Source organism: Ursus arctos, unplaced genomic scaffold (assembly GCF_023065955.2).
Source record: "Ursus arctos isolate Adak ecotype North America unplaced genomic scaffold, UrsArc2.0 scaffold_4, whole genome shotgun sequence".
NCBI lineage: Eukaryota > Metazoa > Chordata > Mammalia > Carnivora > Ursidae > Ursus > Ursus arctos.
The window spans coordinates 10,163,919-10,186,789 of record NW_026623056.1 but is presented as its reverse complement, the minus strand read 5'-3'; the positions used below and the strand labels follow the sequence as shown (position 1 = coordinate 10,186,789).

General features: G+C 36.8%; 1 protein-coding gene and 1 long non-coding RNA gene across 4 annotated transcripts in view; both read left to right on the top strand.

Annotated features, from left to right (window-relative positions):
* The window catches only part of LOC125281515 (uncharacterized), a 290,038-nt gene that overhangs the window by 88,718 nt on the left and 178,449 nt on the right, over positions 1–22,871 (top strand). The gene's annotated exons all lie outside the window — the stretch shown is intronic.
* On the top strand, positions 18,850–19,212 carry LOC113256704 (cytochrome c oxidase subunit NDUFA4-like). Its single transcript, XM_044384825.3, has one exon. It carries the CDS (start codon positions 18,867–18,869, stop codon positions 19,113–19,115), a length of 249 nt encoding a protein of 82 aa, XP_044240760.1. The 5' UTR covers positions 18,850–18,866; the 3' UTR covers positions 19,116–19,212.

Genomic DNA, 22,871 nt, shown 5'->3' with positions numbered 1-22,871 from the left:
CCAGTTTTGAATTGCAGAACTACATGTGAAGATAGTATAGGAAGTTTATTAACTAAAGTCCATACTTCATTCAGATTTCCTCAGTTTTCCCCTAATGTTCTTTTTCTGTTCCAACATCCTCCCTATGGTGCCCCATTGTATTTAGTTGCCCAGAATCTTTAGCTCCCCTCAGCTATGACATTTATGCAGAATTTCCTTTATTTTGATGACCTTGGGAGTTTGAGGGATATTATCAATAATGTCCTTTGTAGAATGCCCCACAATTGGGACTTGTCTGACATTTTTATCACAAATATTGACATTGTTAGACTAAGAATATATATTTTCATGAGGAAACCATGGATGTCAAGTGTCATTCCCATCATATTTCATCAATAAGTCTTATCATTGTTGATATTAACCGTGGTCACCTGGCTTGCAGTAATGTCTTTCAGGTTTTTCTACTGTAAAGTAACTTATATTCTATACTGTATTGTGTGCTATACTATATTCTTCGGAAGAAAGCGACTATGTGCAACAACCCACAGTTAAAGGATAAAGAATTATGTTCCACCTCCTTAGAGGTGGAGTATCTGTACACATCATTTGGAATTCCTCTGTTTATTTCATTGATTTATATTGATATGAACTCGTGGATAGTATTTTGTATTTTGGGTTATAATTTAATACTAATACTACTACTACTTATTATTATTATTATTATTATTATTATTATTATTATTACTCAAGCTGTTCCACCTTTGGCTACTGGGAGCTCTTTCAGTTGGTTCCTATATCCCTCTGACATTACCCCCATTGTTGTGTTTTGTTTCTTTGAGTACTTTCTTACTTTTGGCACTGCAAGATGCTTTAGGCTCATTGTGTATAATTTCTGCCCTAATCCTAGAAACAGCCATTTCTATAAGGAGCCCTGGTTTCTTTTATTTGAGAATGAAATCAGAAACCAAGATTTGGGTGCTAAGTCTGCTCTTTGATACTGGGGTCTTATTGCTCCTAGGCCCTTTCAACTAACAGAACAAGGAGATTGATGCATGTATACCAATGCATATATATCTAGAAATATTTCTATATGTAACCATCTTTATATTTAGCTAAACATTAGTTCATACTGATGTCCCCAACTCTAATTTATCATATGGATCGTTTCAGCCTCTTGCCCTTGCTTATCTGTAAACTCCTACTTCCTGATCCACCAGGCTCTCACCATCTACCATTTACATAAATGTACAATCTCAGTATAATTGTCTAGTCATTTTGGAATTGTTAACCTGTATCTTCATAGGAAATAACTTTATCAACTTGAATACAACACTACCCACAGTTCCTTTTGCCTTTATTCTTACTAACATTATATAGGTCAGCACTTTATTCCTCTACCCTCTACAGTAAGGTTGGTTTCATCTTGTGATCCCTGTCTTCCTACATGAATTTTTAAGAACTTTACATACATTAAGGTTGACTCTATGTGGTGTAAAGCTCTCTGGGTTTTCACAAATGCTTAATGTTTTATATTGAACATTATTGTATCATACACATAATTATGCCACTCTAAGAAAAACCCTGTGCTTCACCTGTTCAAATCACCCTACCACCCCCAAACACCTGGCAGAAACTGATCTGTTTACTGTCTCTAGAGTTTTGCTTTTTCCAGAATGTCCTAAAATTTAAATCATATAGTATATTGGTTTTTTAATACTAACTTGTTTCACTTAGCAATATGAGCTGAAGATTTACCTATGTCTTTTTATGAATTGATAGCTCATTTCTTTTTATTGCTAAGGAATTTTGCATTTTATGGATATGCTACAGTTTATCGATTCACCTATTAAAGGACATCTTGGTTGCTTTCAGTTTTTGGTGATTTTTAATAAATCTGCTATTATCTTTCACATGCAGATTTTTTGTGTGGACATAAGATTTCAAATCAGTTGGGTAAATTACCTGAGCAGTGCAATTGCTAGCTCCTATGGTAAAACTGTATTGAGCTTTGTAAGAAATTACCAAACTATCTTCCAAAGCAGCTACAACATTCACATTTTTATTAGCAATGAATTAGTGTTCCTATTACTCTACATCCGTGACAGCAATTGGGACTTATCAATTGTCAGATTTTAGTCATTCTAGTAGTTGTATAATAATATCTCATTTTGTTTTAACTTACTCTTCTCTGATGAAAAGTTAGCTTATGTTTATGTGTTATCTGTGTGTCTTCTTTGGTTAGGTCTTTATTCAGATTTATGCCTATTTTTTAAAAAAATGGGTTGTTTTCTTTTTTCTTTTTTTTCCTCTAAATTTTATTTAGATTTCAGTTAGTTAACATACACTGTAATATTAGTTTTAGGTGTAGAATTTAGTGATTCATCACTTACATACAATACCTGGTCCTCATCACAAGTGCCCTCCTTAATACCATCACCTGTTTAACTCTTTACCCACCCTGCACCCCCTCCACCTCCTTTCTGGTAATCATCAGTTTGCTCTGTATAAATAAGAGTTTGTTTCTTGGTTTGCCTCTCTCTCTGTCTCTTTTGTTGTTGTTGTTGTTTGTTTTCTTATTGTTAGGAATTCTTTGTAGATTTTGAATATAAGCCCTATATCATAGATAAGTTTTGGAAATAATTTCTCCAAGTCAGTGACTTCTCTTCATTATTTTGAGAATGCCTTTCACAGAGATGTTTTTGATTTTAATAAACTCCAACTTATCAGTATTTCCTTTCAGGGATCATGCTAATGGTGTTTTATTTAATATCTCATTACAAAGTCAAGGTCATGTAGTTTTTTCTGTTATGTTTTCTTCAATAAATTTTATAGCTTTGAATTTTACATTAAGGTGTATGATCCATTTTGAGTTAATTTTTGTGAAAGGTATAAGGTGTGTGTCTGGATTTATTTCTGGCATGTGAATGTTCATTTGTTTTAGCATCATTTTTTTTTTTTAAGATGACGCTTTCTCCATTGAATTGTCTTTAGTCCTTTGTAAAAAAAAAATCAGCTAACTATATTTGTGTGAGCCCATTTCTGGGCTGTCTGTTCTGCTCCATTGAACTATGTGTCTGTTCTTTTGCTAATATCACACTGTCTTGATTACCTTAGCCTTAGTAAGCCTTGAAATTTGATAGTGTGAATTGTCTAGGCTTGTTCTTCTTCATGATTGTGTTGGCTATTCTAGGTATTTTGCTTTTCTAAATAAACGTTAGAATCAATTTGTTGGTTTCTACAAAATAGCTTGCTGGGTTTTTTTTTGGGGGGGTTACCAATTATTTTATTTTTTTTTAATTCCTGTATAACTAACATACAGTGTTATATTAGTTTCAGGTGTACAGCAATGATTCAAGAATTTTATATATTTCTTGCTGGGTTTTTGATTGGGATTGCATTGAAATGTACAGATCAAGTTGGGACGGATTGAAGTCTTTATAATATTGGTTCTTCTAATCCATAAACAGGGAATATCTTTCAACTATTTAGATCTTCTTGAATTGTTTTCATTAGCATTTTGTAGTTTTGCACATATAGGTCTTATAATACTTTGTTAGATTTGCATATGACTTTACTTTTTGGCTGCTATTGTAAATGATCATTTTTTTTACTTTCTTTTTTTTAAATAATAAATTATATTATGTTAGTCACCATACAGTACATTCCTAGTTTTTGATGTAAAGTTCCATAATTCATTACTTGTGTATAACACCCAGTGCACCATGCAATACGAGCCCTCCTTAATACCCATCACCAGCCTATCATTTTTTAAAAAATTTTAAATTTCAAATTTCAAAGCTCATTGCTGATTGTGGTTAGACAAAATAATGGCTCCCTTGCACTGCAAAATCAACTTTCGAGATGTGATTAAGAATCTTGAAATGGGGAAATTTTCCTGGATTATGTGGATGGGTCCAATATAATCATTAAGATCCTTTGACTCATGCATTATTTAGGAATATGTTGCTTAATCTCTCTGCATTTTGGGATTTTCCAGCTATTTATTTGTTGTTTATTCCTACTTTAATTTCACTGTGGTTTGAGAACAGACGTTGTATGATTTATTTTCTTTGAAATTTGTTAAGGTATGTTTTATGGCCCAGAATGTGGTTTATCTTGGTAAATGTTCCCTTTGAGTTTGAGAGGAATGTGTATTCTCTGTTGTTGGGTGAAGTTCTATAGATGTGCATTATATCCAGTTGATTGATGGTGTTGTTGAATTCAGCCATGTCCTTACTGATTTTCTGCCTGCTGGATCTGATAGAGGAGTGTTGACATCTCTAACTATGATAGTGGCTTTATCTATTTCTCCTTGAAGTTCTATCAGCTTTTGCCACATGTAGTTTGATGCTCTATTGTTAGGTGTATACATGGTAAGGATTGTTATGTCTTCTTATGGAATTAACCATCTTATCATTATACAATGCCTTTCTTTATCCTTGATAACTTTCCTTGCTTTGACGTTTGTTCTGTCTGAAATTGATATACCTACTGTTGTTTTCTTTTGATTAGTGTTAGCATGGTATATATCTCTCCATCCATTTATTTTAATGTATATGTGTTTTCATATTTAAAGTTGAGTCTTGTTTTCTGATCCACTCTCATGATCTGTGCAAATTAACTGGTGCAACTAGAAATCTCTGCCCTAGACATCCAAACTAAAGTATACTTTGGGTGGGGTTGAAGAACGGCCAATGAGAATCTCAGGATTTTGGTACCAAGAAATCAGGGGTTAAGATCCAGGGATTCTGTGAATTTCAGGGGAAAGGTACATAAATATATATTTATTTTTACTAATCTCAAACTGAAATTTAGCAGTTTTTTTCAATTAGAAACATAAGCAACAAACCACAACAGAGCTGGCAGTACCTGTGGCATTGTTACCAGGATAACTCATACATATTTTCATATCACATTTGCAGATTTTACAAATAATCACAACATCATTTATGTTCAACACTGAAAAGTACACTAGTTGGTAGACTTACCACTTGATCTTACTATTTATTGCAGCAATGAAGAAACATATATGTAGCTATATCACAAATTTGTTTTGAAATGATTTTTTACTATCTACATTTAGATATAATTGGTTTCCTTTTTAATTCCCTATTTTTATTTTATAAAACAAAAATTATTCTGAGGACATATGGCAGGCAGAATAATGACCCCCAAAGATGTCCACATCCTAATACTTAATGAATTTGTTATATAACGTGACAAAAGGGACTTTCTAGATATGTTAAAGTTAAGAACATTGAAGTGAGGAGATTACTCCAGATTATTCAACTGGGTCACATTTAATCATGTAAGTCCCTGAAAGTGGAAGAGAAAGGAAGACTATTGGCTCAGAGAGCCGAGACATGAGGACTGGAACTGCGGTAGCTGGCATTGAAAATGGAGGAAAGTAACCATGCGTCAAAGAATATGGTGGGAAAGACCCTCAGCTACAGACAGCAAGAAAATGGGGATCTTGATCCTACAACTGCAAGGAACTGAAATCAGCCCGTAATCTAAATGAGTAGGAAACAGATTATCTCCTAGAACCTCCAGAAATGGATGCAGCCTGCCCACATTTTGATTTTAGTCTGGTGAGACCCATACTGGACTTGTGACCCAAAGAATTGTAATAAAATATATATTGGTTCAAGTCATTGAATTTGTTACAACAGCATTAGGAAACTAATACAGAAGGAATTCCCATGCTTCATCAAAATTCCAGTGGGGTCCATGACACACACAAAAAAAGGTTAACAACTGTTCTGCAGTTTAACTCAGTACCGCAGTCCCCAAATCTTTGGAAAGGTAAAAATCATGCCATGAAATAGCTGATGGGCATTAAGACATCCCAAATTTTGGTAATACAAACGATTCCACCTACACTAAGGTAAAACCATTGTACTAACCTTCTCCCTTCCAGTCTGGTTCCTTTGTTTTCAAATGTCAGATCCATGGCTGATTATGACAATTTAGCTTTTCCCTCAGATATTATGCTGTATATGTAAACTCAGGCATCTAATCTAAGAATAGCTTTTAAGGAATTGATTGCCACAAGCAATCAAATTGAATATAAACTTATATCATTGAAGAATGCATATGAGTTGGAAGATTGTGCCAGCAAAATCTAATGAGGAAAATGATGTATTAGAAATACAGAAGAGTAATGGCTTGTTCTGAGTATGCTTCTCAGGTTGGAATAAATTACATTTTGTTATAATCTCAATATCCCTTGGAAAGAGTAACTATGAAAATGTATGTTGGTGCTAAAGTAGCATTACTGTGTATTCTTTATAAGAATGCATTTTGTAAAGCAATAATCAGAGGACCATGAAACTCTTTAAACACCCGTTAGAATTAGGGAGTGGTAGAAATCTAAATTATAAGGCTGCTGGAATATTGCAATATTCCTACCAAATAACAGATAGTCCATAGGCAGTTATGTGAGGAGACAATTCTTGGAAAACAGAGCTTAGAATTTTTCTTCGAATATACTTTTTAATTAACCTTTCTTTAGCACCTTTCTTTCTTGTAGTTTACCAAAATTGCCTGTATCTTTTATTCATAGCTTTTTGCTCCCACGATTGTTCAACTTAGCTCATAAAAGAAAACAACATTGTCTTTCTAAGCATTTGCTCCCGGAATTGGCAAGTTTAGGTGAGAAAACATGGCATGCCATTGAAAGTGACAGCTTGTTGTCTTTCAATCAGCTCTCATCTCAAGGTAAAATTCCACTATCTCTACCTGATCGAGGTAAAGACCTACTTCCTTAAGATATTGTACTGCTTCATCGTTCTATAGTTTGCTTCCTTCTCTGAAAATCTCCCAAGTGTCTGGCATCTATAATTGTTAACTTGGGTCTCAAGCATTCTTTCGTTCTTTCATTCACTCAGCCCTCATTCATTCAGCATGGTTTGAGTATCTGCTGTGTGCCAGTCTGGGTGCTAGGCTCTGCAGATACAATGGTGAATGGGGCGCTGACTATATCCTCAATCTAACAGGGAAACGTGTGAAAATAGATAATTATAGTACACTACGAGAGCATTGTAGTAGAGCTTGGAAGTTTCTATTACGTATTGACAATTATATAATTACACTGTTGTGTGCTTTCTTTAGCTATTATTTAAGCCCCTCTAGTGCTTTACCCTTTATCTCCCAGTATTTATTGCACTGATGTGCACATAATGCCTATTCTTAATTAAGTCTTCTTGATAAAACCTTGTTTCTCTTCCCTTCTCTTCCCCTATTCTTCCAGCTCCTTACTGTGCACGGGGAGAAGGCATTTCTTCTTGGTTAGTCTAGTATTATTTTGAGTTAATAGAGGGTGGTGGTTAACAGTACAGGCTCTGGAGTCACATTATCTGCGTTTGAATCCTGACCCAGTCACTGGGTAGCTATTTAACACTAGGTAAAGCATTCAGTGCCTACATTTCCTAATCTGCCAACTGGGGATGATAATAGCACTCATCCTCACGAGACAATATGTGTAAAGTAGCTGGCATACAATGGCGCCATGAACCATGGCATTATTGGTTGACAACAGAACAGAGGCTGGCCCTTCAGTTGATAATTTAAGGACAAATAGAAAAGCTATTAATAAAAGGTTTATTGTTTTTATTTTTCATTGCACATGCCTGTCAGAGGCCTCTGCAGCATGGGGGGGGGGGTATTCCCTTAATAAGGATCAAAATAGAAGGTCATGAAAGGATGAGTTTCAGATCATCCACACTGGGACAGCAGAGGCCATGTCGGAGCTGCCAGGAAGTCCGGCTCTTGCTCATCCCAGAAGAATCCCTGGGCTTTGGCTTTACAAGAGAACAGATGACAGTTTCTACTATCTGAAAAGATCTTCTAAGTGATAGAATTGAGATTTGAACCTATGGTTTTTGGACTTTAAAGGCCGTTTTTTTTTTTTTTTGTTTTCCCTTATAAACAGAGAATGTTCCCAATGGAACAAAGATCCAGTCAGCACACAGAATAGTGACTGACACAAGAAATACCATGGTCAAGTGGTCTTAGCAAGAATTGGTAAGAGAGAGGTTGTGAACATGGGGTGTGCGGTATCATGGGTTATCTAGGGCAGCAAAGGTGGAGGACCAGGATGATATTTCTTGCCATGTGCTTAGACATACCATAAGCATTGTTAGTGTGAAATAGTTGATAAGATGCTCGACTGTTGGTGAAGCCCAGCTTAATATTTGCCTTTAAATTACACTGTGCTGGGGGCATCTGGGTGACTCAGTCAGTTAAATGTCTGTCTTCAGCTCAGGTCATGATCCCAGGGTCCTGGGATTGAGCCCTACATCGGGTTTCCTGCTTAGCGGCGAGGAACCTGCTTGTCCCTCTGTCTGCCGCCCCCACTGCTTGTGCTCTATCTCTCTGTCAAATGAATAAATACCATCTTTAAAAAAAATTCCACATTTACCCTGTGGAAGTATCATATAGGTTTGCTTTTTCCTCTCAGTGTTATGTCATCATGTTGTCTTAAATTCAAATACGATGTTAGTGTTTTATTTATTTATTTATTTATTTATTTATTTATTTATTTATTTATGTTCAGTTAGCTAACAGATAGTAGTACATCATTAGCTTTTGATGTAGTGTTCAACGATTCATTAGTTGCATATAACACCCAGTGCTCATCACAACACGTGCCCTCCTTAATACCCATCACCCGGTTCCCCTGTCCCCCCACCCCTCTCCCTTCTGTAACCCTCAGTTGATATTAGTGTTTTAAAAAAGCATATTATTTAGTATTAATTCTGTTGTTAAGGATCACACACAGGGATGTCAAGATAAGGCAGAATTCTGCACAATCCCCTTTTTACCCTGCCTTGGCCAAAGGGCTTTCACTGGTGGCAGGGCCTTGTTATGAATCTCACCTTCCTGCATTCCCATGACCTGGACTCCAAGGGACTGCAGGAGGGTCAGGCTCCTGCGTGGCCCAAATATAGGGAAAATCAGATGGCCAGGGGTCTGAGTGTGATAAGAATTATGTAATAGGTTGTAAAAACTTACATATGGGATATATGGTTCTGCAAAGATGTGATGGGGCTTTATTTTACCTATGTTAATCCCTTGGAGGGATTTGAATTGAATACTGGTTTGTTATTTTTCCCTATGGTTCTTTTTATGTCTTCTTAACAAGCACAATGGCCTTAGAAATCCTTTCTCTAGTGATGTCTGTTCTTTTCTGTTCGGGAAACATTCTAAGTCTCAGAGTGGCACTTGCAGCATCCCCTCACATCTCCCCACCTTATACCCTTCCCTCCGCCCCAACTTAAGAAGAAAGAAAAGAGAAAGCACCTGTGTGCACCTGAAGCTTTGTCGAGACTCTTTGGTACAATTCAGTGTTTGTAAATGTTACGGGGCGGTGTACAGACAGACCAAAGGGGGTATTTGTCAAATCGGGAGAGCGCTATTCCACTGAGACGCATGTTGCTAGCTCTCTACTGTGGGGTTGCCTTGAGAATAATTATGAGCAAGCATTGCTTGGATTGGATGGGGTCTGGCCAGGGGAAGAAGATTCTGGGAATAAACAGCAGCTAAGTAGTGTAAGAACCAGCTATCTGTTTAAATAATGCTCTGTAAATGCTTACAGGTAGCCTGACGAGGGAATTTTATTTTATTCAGGGCTGCCAACTACCTCCTTGTACCACCAAACTGTGGAGAAGCTTTTGGGTTTTACCTTTTAAAAAACTGCTTCTCATCCCTCCCAACCATAACCACTACCATATATATGAGTATGTGTGTGTGTGTGTGTGTGTGTGTGTATTATGTAATATATAAAATTTGTAAAATATATATATATTTACAATTTTTGTTTATTTTGGTTTTTATTATATCTGGCTCCTTTAGCATTTGTTATATGATTAGTTTTCTGTCATTATTTGCTAGCCATAAATGAATCTAGAGTCTTTTATAAATTTATATACATTATATGAGTGTAGATAACTATATTAGTGTGTTTCATAGACAAATCTCTCATTTTTTAATCCAAATGACTCTTAGCTACACGGTTTTGGCAGCACTTTGGATTCTAATCTCAATTTCCCGTTCCCTAACTGAAACCTTCTCCGAGACAAGCAAGCAAGCAAGCAAACAAACAAGAAGAGAGAGCCAGAAAACTTCTTTTTAGGTGATCCCAGGTTGATATTGTATAGCCGGAAAGCGTAGGTGTTCACTGTATTTGCCCAAATCAGAAAAAATCGTTACATACTCTTGTATTTGAATGAAAATACAGAATCACTCCCTTTAACTTTAGGAAGAGAGGACCGGAGTGACACATTTTATTTGCATACGGAAGCTCTCCATTCTCACACCGTTTGTGGAACGTGTTCGCCAGATTTCAGAGGCACTTGGTTGCAACTCTCCCTTCACTGTCCGTGGTCCTTGAATCTCTGCCCTCTTCCTTGACTGTGGGAATTGTGGAGTCGTTTTCCTCTTACTTCTTAGTCCTTTTCTACTTCTTGGATGGCTTGTCCACTTCTGTTCACTTTCTTATTTTATGTTTTTCTTCAGTGTTCACTCTCAGGGGCTTCCCTTTCCAATATGCCATCAATTTGGAGTGTACCTATTTTTATGACTTCAGAGCTCAACTTTATGTCTCCTGCCCTGACATCTCTCTTGAGCTCCAGGTCTATGTTTTTACATACATGATGGAATTTCTACCTCAGACCCAACATGTCTAACACTGAGCTCATGGCTTTCCTGCTCAGCCTTTGATGTTTTTGTACCAAAGTTGTTATCCCATGTACTCAGGCTCCAGAGAGCTTTGTTAAGCTTTCTGTGATTTCTTGATTTGTGCTAGATTTTTAGAAAATGATTGAAATGATAAGAAAATCTTATTTAAAATTTTTTTTCTCCTTGGATGGATTTGAGTTCAAGGATTTCTTTTGTCTTTCAAAATTCATCATTTAAGAAGTTTTGTTTTGAACTTTGATGAAGAACTGCCAATTACTTCAAAATATATACTTTTAAAGTGCCTGAAAGGATCTTGAAGGTCATTTTGTGTTATTATTTATTACATAGATTAAGAATCAGATGCCGATGGGAATGAACTGGGTTTCCAAGCCTTTAGGGAGGCTACGCTTCTACTAAATATGATGAGAAAAGTATGGTTGTTAACTATGTATCCCACATCTCTCTAGGTCTGTTCACCTCCATTTCTTTATTCATAACATTTCAAATCTTCAGGCATACACCAGTAACATCTGGGAATTATATGCTTTATATGTTTATATTTAAAAGCCCATGTTTAGAAATCTTAGTTTTATCTGACTCAAGGATTTATTTCTTCCAGGGACCTGGAGCAAATGTCTTTGGGCCTTTTAATACTTTGTTTCCTGTGGGTAGAGTCACTGTCTCAGACCTGTCATGCGGCCAATTTCAAATAATTAACCAGGTTCAATTTTTGAAATAATCAAGCCAAGAGTAATGACATGATAATGGGAATTTAGCAGCAACATAAATTATCTTAGATTTAACAAATCACATTAGGAGCACATTAAAGAAAGAAATGCTGTTCCACTTTTGGAGTGACTTCATTATGTGACAAAAAAGGAACAGAAATGAATATGGGCTCTGTAACTTCTAGAAGTAAGGGAAATGCACTTAGATGCGGGCATAACTTTGGTGAGGTAAAATCTCTGTTAGTAAACTAATACGATTTGACTCATTTTTTTAGATGAACATCTGTAAACAGAGCTATACAATCATAAGTGCCTACTGGCTTATAATTCTGTAGTTCCTCATAGCCTTCTGAAACGAGCCTGTGGTTAATAGTTTGCAGCTAATATAATTATTATTTTTCTACTACAGGCAAGGCATATTTCCTTCAGGACTTTCGAAATGCCCTTTCTGACTCCTTTCAGGGAGGTAAAACGATTGTTTTATCATTTCCATGCCCACAGGAACTGTACTCTTTTATTAGATCAAATAACACTTTCTATGGATCAACTTGTCTCAGTCTTCGCTTATCTTAAGAGAAAGGATTTATAAGGACCACAGTAGAGATTTCTCACTTGGTTTGTTCATAAAGGATGAATGCTGAAAGAGAATAGAATCATGACTCCCACAAATATAGAATGAATACATGTCAAACGTTTTATTTCACTCATTAACTAATGAAGGAACTGGAAAAGATGTTAATCAGTACAAAGGAGAGTCTAAAGAGCCACCTAACGTATAAGCTCATCAGAGAGGCTGATTTAAATTTGCTTAATAGAAGCAAAGCTGACTTCAACAGTGCAAAGGGAAGTTGATTGAACCTCCATTGGACAGAATTTATTTGCATGCCTATAACCAGGAATTCTTCGGATTACTATGTTTTCTGCCAGTTAATGTCTATTTCTACAGAATTATAAAATATCTAAAGACAATGAGAGGCACAAACTCCCTAAAAGTTACCCCTGAGCATGTTTTAAACAATGCATTGTTTTCATTGGACGCCTTTTAATCTTTTGGCCCATTTCCATAGTTTTCACAGTTTTTCCCTACAGAGTGTTTTCCTCTTTTGACATTAAACCTTTTAATGGTCATTGAGGAGGTGATATTCCAATTTATGTTTCAAAATGGTTTTTATGATCTCTGCTTAAGCCCACCCTTCCTTTTCCCCAACTTCTGCTTAGGCAACTCAGTCATAAATGTGTGCTAGAGAAGATCATATCTTAAAATTGGAAAATGAGCCTGAAGAGCACCTGAAAATGATCACATTTGGCTCATTTGGTGAAGCTGTTGTGTGAATGGAATAAGAATGGAATGGGAGGAGGGGAGTTTTAGACATTTTAAAATGCATTTTAAGAAAAATGAATTTTAGGTCTTTTTGCTTAGCATGTTTGTTACTTTTTATAGTAGTTAATACAGCTATCTTAAATTATAGTAGAAGGTTTATCAATTATATATTGAAAAACATTAACAAAATTTGAAGGCCACATGATCCAAACTTCTAAACAGATTTTTTTTGGTTTTTTGTTTTGTTTTCTGAGCAGGGGCAGGGAGGCGCAGAGGGAGAGGGGGAGATAGATTCTTTTTTTTTTTTTTTAAAGATTTGATTTATTTATTAGAGAGAGAGAGAGAGAGACAGCCAGCGAGAGAGGCAACACAAGCAGGGGGAATGGGAGAGGAAGAAGCAGGCTCCCATCGGAGGAGCCTGATGCGGGGCTCAATCCCAGAACACTGGGATCATGCCCTGAGTTGAAGGCAGACGCTTACCGACTGAGCCACCCATGGGCCCCTGGGCAGGGGAGATAGACTCTTAAGCAGGCTTCACCTGTAGTGTGGAGCCTGATGCGGGGCTTGATCTCACGACCCTGAGATCATGATCTGAGTGGAAATCAAGAGTCAGACACTTAATCAACTGAGCCACCCAGGTGCCCCTAAACAGTTTTATTACTCGCTAAATCATAAACTTTGTAAGGGTAGCAACTCCATTTGTTTTGTTCACTGTTGTCCTCCCAAAGCCTTGCAGTGTCTGAGGCATAGCATATATGTAATATATATTTACCCAAAAAATTTTAAGAATTATTTTTTAACCACCTACTCTTTGTGTGATATTGTGCTAGGTGCTGGGGATTAAAAATGAGTTACGGTATAATTCTTATTTTCATGATCTTTTCCCCAAAGGAATTGTCCCCGTGAGAGAATTTCAGGCAATATGGTGGAGTGACAGAAGAATAATTTGAGTTGGTCCCCAAAATCATATTATATAGGCAAATTTCTACTGGTTAATATTTTCAGTGAGATCTGCTCATGCAACATGCTTGATGTCACCAAGAGGTGGCTGAGATATATCACATTCACTGGTTTTTGTAGCTGTTCTTCCTCAGGATTTCCCAGCAACACTTTACCACATTTCTGAGTCTGATCAGTGGCTCCTTCTTTCTAATAGCAGCCTGAGAAAACCACCAACACTTGAAATTATTATGTGCCGGAAACCAGGTTAAGTACTGTGTGATTGTTATCTCATTCAATCCTTATAACCATCCTATGGAGTAGGTGATAGGTTAAGGATCACAACTGCAATAATACAGCTAGTGGATGGCAGAATTAGGGTAGGACTTGAGATCTACCTGAATTCAAAGGCTGTAACCTTTGTCACTAATCTGTGTAGGAACTGACACGATGAGAATAGGGTTGAGTTGGTATTGACTGTGTGTTTGTGTGCGTGTGCGGTGCGTGTGTGTGTGTGTGTGTGTATGTGTGTGTGTGTGAGGAGCAGGGTAAGGTTTTCCCCATATCATGGCAAAATCAAGAAAAAAATGTGCATTATTCATTTGTACTCAGGTTTAGACTTTTCACTATCCAGGATTCTGTTCAATGAAAAATTGCATAGTGACTCTGACAATTGAATCAATACTTCTATTAACTGTAACATGCAATTTGAAGGTTCAAGAGGTGATTGGATTATGTTTTGTAGAGTTATTATCCTCCATTGGTGGAGTCTGTGTTGCTGTAGAGGTACCAAGGAGTTTTTGAAATGTGTCTTTACTGCAGAGAGGTCATTTAGTCTCTCATACAATGGTACTTTGGCCCTTTCACCCACCCCTGGCCCGAAGAGTTCAGAAATAGGTGCTGTGTGCCCATGATCAATCCTTCAAATCTTTGTATTTGCAGGACAGCTTGGCATTTTTCTTGTCGTCACCTTTCAAAATTTCCAATACCTTTAACATTTGATTTTTTTTTTCTCAGAATGTTCTCCTAAAATGTCTACATATCTACTTTCTTTAGTTTTGCTTCCAATTTTGAACTCAGTGTGCTTTTCTGAAGTCATTTCCCTCCTTCTAATTAACCTGATTCTATTACACACACATTCCCTATTCTTAGCTTCATTGTATCATCTACATAAATTACTAAAGTTATTTCAGCTTTATCTCAGACCTCCTTTAACACCTACTCTTCAGAGTTCTTGGTTTCTTGCCATTATCCCTGATTAGTCTCACATCTCTTTTTTCTAGTAATGACCTGGCAAGAAAATACTTTTTTTAAATGTTACTTTCACTTAATTTAATTCTTTTCACCAAGAGGCCAATTTGCTCAGATCACAATGCCACTCTGAATTCTTTTGATTGTCTCTTTCTAACATCCCACTAATGTGAACCGAAAGTAAAAAAAAAAAAAAAAAAAAAAAAAAAAGAATGTGTAGAATAAATGCTGTAAAGATTTATATTTATTTATTTAAAGCATATACTTCATCCAATTTTGTTGGTCTAAGTTCTAAAAGGTTACTTTTGGGTAAAAAAATAATTGCACAGATAGCATATTACAGCAAAACAATTATTTTCAAGAGTTTAATTTTCATTTTTATTTGATCTATGATTAATACAGTATTTTATGTATGCGTGTTGTATTTATTGTAACTTTGCATTGAAATGTTTGTAAGAGAAGTGTAGCATCATTAACTCTCATGTAGCCATCACTCAGTTTCAACCATTTTGAACTCCTGACCAATCAATCTTGTTCTATCCCTATACTCCCAACCACTTCCTTCTTCCCTTTGGAGTGTTTTGAAACAAATTCTGGCCATCATATCATTTTATATGAATATTTCAATATGTATTCCTAAAGCTCTTCTCTGGAAGAAAAGCAGTGTAATACCATAACCAGTTTTGAACTCTAAAGGACAGATAGTAGACTCATCTGTATTCAGCTATGTTCTCATTTCCACTCTCCGACCCAAGTTCAAAGCAAGCCCTTCTGATTTTTCTATTGCAAATCTAAGACCAGCAATACTATTAAAGGCAAGTAGAAACAACATCATTTATCATTATCTGTATCCTAATTAAATAAATTAATAAATACATACACATATACAACATACATGATTATATTTATAATATATATAATCCTTATATAACCTATGTATTATTAAGATATGTGTTATTATTATTTACATTTTTCATAAATAAGGAAATGAAATCCATGATGTTGAGAAAGACTCTATGTCACTCATTTAGTAAGTGACAGAGTGGGGAAACAAACTCAGGTCAGCCTTTTTACTATGCTATGCTGCTTCACAAGATTAGGAATTGGTTTCTAATGTGAAGCTTTGTAAGTAAGTTAATTTTGGCTGTGATCATACAATAACTGCTTATAACTTCTTCCTGGATAGATTTTCCTAGGTCTGGTTCTCCTTTTACCAAACCCACTGCCAGGGTTCCTCTCCTCCCTGCCAGTCGATCTCTGCCCTAACCTGATCCACTGGAACCTCCACCACCTTCATGATCTCTGTACATTTGGTGGGGTCTGAGCTGTGGCTTACTCAGCTGCCTGGCCCAGCCCCAGAACTGTACCCTTAAAATTAATTTTGTTCACTCTTTTGGCCTGATCTAATCACCTTGGCTGAATTGGCCAAAAGTTTCACATTGGCTTTTTTAAGAGCTTTGTGGAAATTTTATTTATAAATGTAGAATGGACATACTCAGAGGAAGGATACTTACATGAGGGAAAAAACATTGTATTTTCTTAGCTTGGAGATTTTTAGTTTGTTTCCAAAACATTTCAGTGAGAAGGTAGGGAATTGGCAGATGAAAGGGAGAAAATAGAAAACTTAGATTTCAGTAGGGGAAAACAATAGTTTTAATATTCATTTATCTCCATTAACTTATCTATATAATTTTATGGCTTTATTTTTTTGTTTACATATTTTTTGGAAGAATTAAAGACATTTTCAATAAGAATATAAATAAATGTTAATGCAGAAATAAAAAAGACAAGTCCAGAGAAAATATAAAAGTAGAAAGTCAAGTCAAGAGAAAAAAAGAACACATATGCAAGTAATAAGGATTTATCAGGTTATTGTAAATTACATTTAAATTTAGCTCTCAGTTTTCTTGAATTAAATTTGGAAAGATGTAGTCAGTGACACAGTTTTTGTTATCAGAAAAGAAGATACTGTCTGATATGAGAATTGCTACCCCAGTTTTCTTCTGAGGTCCATTGGCATGAAAAATGGTTCTCCATCCCTTCACTTTCAGTCTGGATGTATCTTTAGGTTCAGATGAGTCTCTTGTAGACAGTACATGGATGGGTATGTCTTTTTATCCAATCTGAAACCCTGTGGTGTTTTATGGGAGCATTTAGGCCATTCACATTGAGAGTGATTTTTGAGAGATATGATTTTAATGATGTCATGCTGCCTGTGAAATCTTTGTTTCTATAGATTGTAAATTTCTGTTCTGTATCACTCTTGGGCTCTTTTTACTTTTATAGAACCCCCCCCTTAATATTTCTTGTAGGGCTGGCTTGGTGGTCACATATTCTTTCAGTTTCTGCCGGTCTTAGAAGGTCCTTGTCTCTCCATCCATTGTGTATGACAGCCTTGCTGGATAAAGAATCCTTGACTGCATGTTCTTCTCACTTAGTTTTCTGAATATGTCTTGCCATCTTTTCCTGGCTTGCCAGGTCTCTGTAGACAGGTCTGATGTTATTCTGATGCTCCTCCCTCTGTACGTGTGGATTCTCTTCCCCCTGGCCACTTTCAAGATTGTTGGATCTAAGATTTGTGAATTGTATTATTATGTGACGTGGTGTTGGTCTGTTCTCATTGATCTTGGGAAGGGTCCTCACTGCCTCTTGGACATGACTGCCTGTTTCCTTCACCAGATTAGGAAAGTTCTCAGCTACAATTTGTTCAAATAGCTCTTTTAGACCTCTCTCTTTCTCCACCCTCTCAGGGATGCCGATGATTCTGACATTGGAACGTTTCATTGAGTCAGTAATCTCCTGTAGTCTTATTTCTTGGAACTGGAGTTTTTTAAGCCATGTTCCCTCTTTTCCCTTCTTTTCTATCATCTCATCTTCCAATTCACTAATTCGTTCTTCTGCCTCATTTACCCTGGCCATCAGAGCATCCAGTTTAGACTGCATTTGATTCATAGCATTCTTAATTTCCACCAGATTTGCTCTCATTTCTGCCCTTAGAGATTCTATATTCTCGTTAATATTTTCATTAATATTTTTTTCATTAATACACATCATCTTGACCATCGTTACTCTGAAATCCATTTCTGATAATTTGGTTATATCCATATCCATTAGTTCTATGGCAGAGGCCACAGTCTCTGTTCCTTTCCTTTGTTGGGGGTTCCTCCTCCTTGTCATTCTGATGAGGATAGGTTGCAGGGATGTACAGAACCCAAATTATTGACCAGGACCTAAGCAAGGTGCACTTGTGTTATAGGGGCCTTAAGGATGTGGGCTTCTTGTTTTTCAGCCTGCCTTCTGGGGGAGGGGCCTGCCATGCTGATACTCAGGCAACCCTGTTTGGGTAGAGTTGTCCTGTCCCCTGGGGGGGAGGATGGGCAGAAGATGCTTGTCATTTGCTTAGGGGAAGTCATGCTTCTCTCAGCAATAAGTTAGAAAATATATTTTTCACTTTGTTTTTTATGTAGGGAGAGTGAGTGATTGGTGGATAGTGTCCAAAACAATATTTTAGTAAAAATAAGGAGGATAAAATAAAATAGCTATTTCCTTTAACTCTAAGATGAATGTTAACCTCATGAGATTACAAAGTAACCACATAAAGATCATTTAGTGAACAGTTAAGGCAATAGATATGTTGAAATTTGTATCATTTGATGTAAGCACAGAAATTAAGATTATGAAGAGATAATAAAACATTTTATCTCCTTCAAATAAATTCACTTTGTTTAACCAAACTTTCAAGGATAAGCTAATCACTTTGTTTAATCAAACTTTCAAGGACATGGGTAATTTGGGATTGTTGTATTGTCTAATGAGGACTTGGAATGCTTGTGTCTGGCATCATTAGTTGAGGGTGCAATGTACTTACTTTAGAAAGCTGGTAAGTACTAAGTGTAGGGATTACCTAGTGCCAGGCCTTGCAGATTTGATTTCTTTCTTCATCTGGACCCGAGGCCTCTGATGCAACCATGTTATGCCAGATCCTTGGTCAGGTCAAGAAGCATCCAAGCTTGATCCCTGTCTTTGTATTTATTGGGGCAGGAGGTAGTGGATCAGTGTTGTATGTCTTGTGCCTGGCATTGTTCATTCAAGATGTCAGTTGGGATAGGAAGAGTAACCCAGAACCCTGGAATGAACTGGGTCCCAATGATCAATGCAAGTTCTACTCAGTGAATGTAGATTACAGCAAACTGAAGAAAGAAGGTCCAGACTTCTAAATGACATGTTTCATTATAAAGCTGCTTAGAATGAAGGTCTTCCAGAAGCCATCCACACAATTTTCCACTCATCCAGGAAATATTTCCCCTCTAAACTCATGAAATCATATTGGTGTATTGTGTTGGGGTTTACACTGATTAAGTATCTGCAACTTGAAGGAAAAAAAAGAAAGCTGATAAACAAGTTGGTACTCTTTAGATAACACTAAAGAATCTTGCTAGATGTCCAAAAAGTTGTCAGGTTTTTTTAGGGAGGACGGTGAAGAGAGTCTGGAATCAGACAGAGTAAACTGCTAACAATGGTTACCATTGGTAAGAGAGTTGGAAGCAGTTGTCTACTGTTTGAATTTTCTATGTTGCTGTCTAGATGGTGGGATTGTGTTCACTTCTACTTCCTTGTTTTTATGTCGTTGAAAACCTACTAAATGCTAAAATGAATGAATCAATAAATTACATTAAATTAAATTAGGTTAGATTAAATAATGAAGATATTCAGGACACTTATTTCAATGGATACTTCCCATTGTCAATAGTAGACTTGCTGCATAGTCACTTACGTAGGGAAGAAAAATCAAAACTAGAACATAGCACTTATAAAACTGCTTTACCCTGGAAAAGGTTGCATAAACGTGCACTATAAAAAACTATATTTTAAAGACATTGTCTCTCAAAAAAGTTCATTTGAGTTTACTACACTGATTACTTGTTTACTAGGCACTGGGGGACACAGGAGAAAATATTATATTCCATTTTAAGACTTCCTGCAGGGCTTTCATCAATCTTTCAGAGTATGAGAATGGCCTCCATTCATGCCCCTGAGCATACCACCTACAGGCCGTCAAGCCCTGAGACCTCAAATAGCTTCCTGGAAGCCTCCGAATCAGCTGCCTCATGCCCTAATCTAAGCTGAAGGCATTCCTGTTCAATGATGCTGTCTCCTATTACAATTTTCTCCTGCACTGCTCCCTTTGCTCTGCACTTTCCACAAAGTCTCTGGAAACTCTGAACATTGCTTTTTACCTCTTGCCTTTTGCCCTATCAAGGGAGAGACCAATCCTACTTTTTTGATCAACTTCCCTCTCAGAGGTCTGAGGCTCCCTCTAACTTTGCACTTACTGGTAATGATTTTTTTTTTCTTTCTTGGAAAAAACATACATTTATAATGGTTCTGTGAATTATTGTTTTTAATAAGCTATGAAAATATTTGTGTGTACCATTCCCTGAATGACATATTTTACATCCTGGCAAATAAGAAATAGAGGTTTTCAAAGTTCCTCCAAGATTTTCTATCCCCAAATTGTTCTAGTCGGCCATTTAATGTGGGACCTGACCAATGAACCCACGTGGAATGAAGTAGGGATTTGTGACTCTCCTTGCTATACTCAATAACTACTGCCCTGGGAAAGGAAAGGGCTAGAATAGTCCTTAAAGCTGAAGGAACTCATCCTTAGTGTCACACTCCATAAAGTGTTGGGTGGGAGAAATATCTGAATCTGCTCGGACAGTTGAAAAAAAGTTTAAAAAAAGGAAAAAAAATTGGACAAAGTGTTAAAATCAAGATGACTAATGTGAGAAAGTAACACAAGGGTACATTACTTGTGAATACATCGAGATTCAAATAGTAGAAAACCTACCTAAAAGGCCTACATCAGTAGGTGTTTATTCTTCTTATAAAATAAAACATCCACGGGTGGAATTTTCTGGTATTGGTTCAGTTGTTCAAGTTATCAGAGATCAGGATGCTTTCTCCTCTTCTGCTCTGCCATCTGATTCTGCCGATCCTTCTTTCTGTACCTGCTAGCCTCTTGACCACAAGATGGCTGCTTGTATGCCAGGTATTATGCCCGTCTTGACAGAGGAAGGAGAAGAGCAGCCAATGACATCTATCCCCTCTCACCAGGAAAGCAAAAATGTATCAAATTTCTCAAGGAAACTTTATTTATGCCTTATTGGCTCCAGCCGCATCCTGTGGACACCTTTAAAAGCAATAGAAGCTAGAGATCAGAGAGTACTCATTGTCTCCCCTGGGCCTGGACACATGACCACATTACTAGATCCCCTGGGATCTAGTAGAAGGACCAACCAAGGGGTGGGGGTAGGAGATGGGTTTAGGGGTGGGCAACCATGTAGGATAGCAGAATAACTGACTCGTCTCTCGGCCTCTTGCAGTCCTATAATGTCTACCTTCACTGCTTATTTTCAAAGACTCTAAATTAGGCTCAGACTAGAGTATGGAGTCACCAATGTTTTTTTGTTTTTGTTTTTTAACATGTGCCTAAGGTTATTTGACCATGGCAGTTTTAGAAATGAATAGAAAGCAAATTCTTTATTTAAATAAACTCTCTTGTGTTGAACTGTGGGCTCCTCATTCTGGGAACTGTGGAGAAAGTTGATATGAAGCATTAGAGATAGCTTTTTTTTTCTGTTTTTGGCACTACCTAATCCAAATGCCTATCTCCTCTTGTTGTGGGAGTATGGTGGGAAAAGTAACTGACTCATGTTGTCAATTGTAACTATAAATTTTGATTTAATGCATGTGAGCTAATTTTTCGTTTTCATCTCAGATTCTAAAGGAAAATCTGTGACCTTGGATTCTTTACCTTATGCAAACATCAAAGAAGCTAATTTAGTTAAAATTTGTGTTTATTGAGATCAAGGTTAAAAGGGTTGTGTAGAAAGGAAAATCCTACACAGATAATTTAAAACTCTTAGTAACATGGAAAATCTAAGGCTAAAACATAAAATTCTCTTTTAAAGTTTTGATTGAAAGATGAATGGGTACTAGTCCCAGAATGGAAGAATAAATGTGTGTGAAAGTTTACGAAGTTGAGATCTTTATAATTTCCAAGATGCATTCCCTCTGGTGGATGAAAAATCTGTTATGAATCTTATCCTCAGTATCAGTACATTTTTAAGGAAGCCTGCCAAGACCAGAGGAAATGCCCTTTTATTTGCTAGGATTTAATGAATGAATTGGGTGTTTTAAAAAGCAGTGAGATATAATTCAGAACTCTAAGAGATAGAATTCGGTGAAAAGAGAGATGTGTTTACCATCCAGGTTTTTCATAATTACTTCCATAAGTTGGGGCTCACATGACATTCTCTTTCAAAATCTAGAAGATAATCATACCTGTTCTTATTTGGAGCATTGAGATGTGTGGGAGTTTTTATGAAATATTTTAAGCAATAAGCACATATATATTTTCCTGATATAAAAAAAGCTATAACAATTTTCAGAACATTACATAAGTTTTGAAGTTGAATAAATTGTGTCTTATGATGAAACAGGACCTTGTGTAGTTCCATGTGTCAGAAACACTTTTTCAAGGCCAACTGAGTGTTTCTAGGTTGGGAGGCAGGTTTGCTAATCTTTACTGTGCATTGCTTTGCACACCATTACTCCTCTATCCAAGTGAAAATCTCCTGCTCTGCGAGCCTCTTGCGTCTGGTTGTACTCTATCATCTCTGCATCCTCGTCAGCCGTGAATGCCCGGTTGCCATTTGTTAAAGTCTTAAGCACTAGCCTCACAGTTATCATTGCCATTCCATGTCCTGTCACCATTCTGGCTCCAACTCACTGGCCATTCATCCTGGAACATCACTAACTTTTTTTTTTTAAGATTTATGTATTTATTTGAAAGAGAGAGTGTATGTATGAGTAGGGGGAAGGGGCAGAGGGAGAGAGAGAGAATCTCAAGCAGACTCCCTGCCGAGTGTGGAGCCTGACATGGGGCTCAATCCCATGACCTTGATATC

Bases quoted from the DNA above. Each gene is read 5' to 3' on its own strand.
- LOC113256704 (XM_044384825.3), top strand. From the start codon at position 18,867: ATGTTATGCCAGATCCTTGGTCAGGTCAAGAAGCATCCAAGCTTGATC.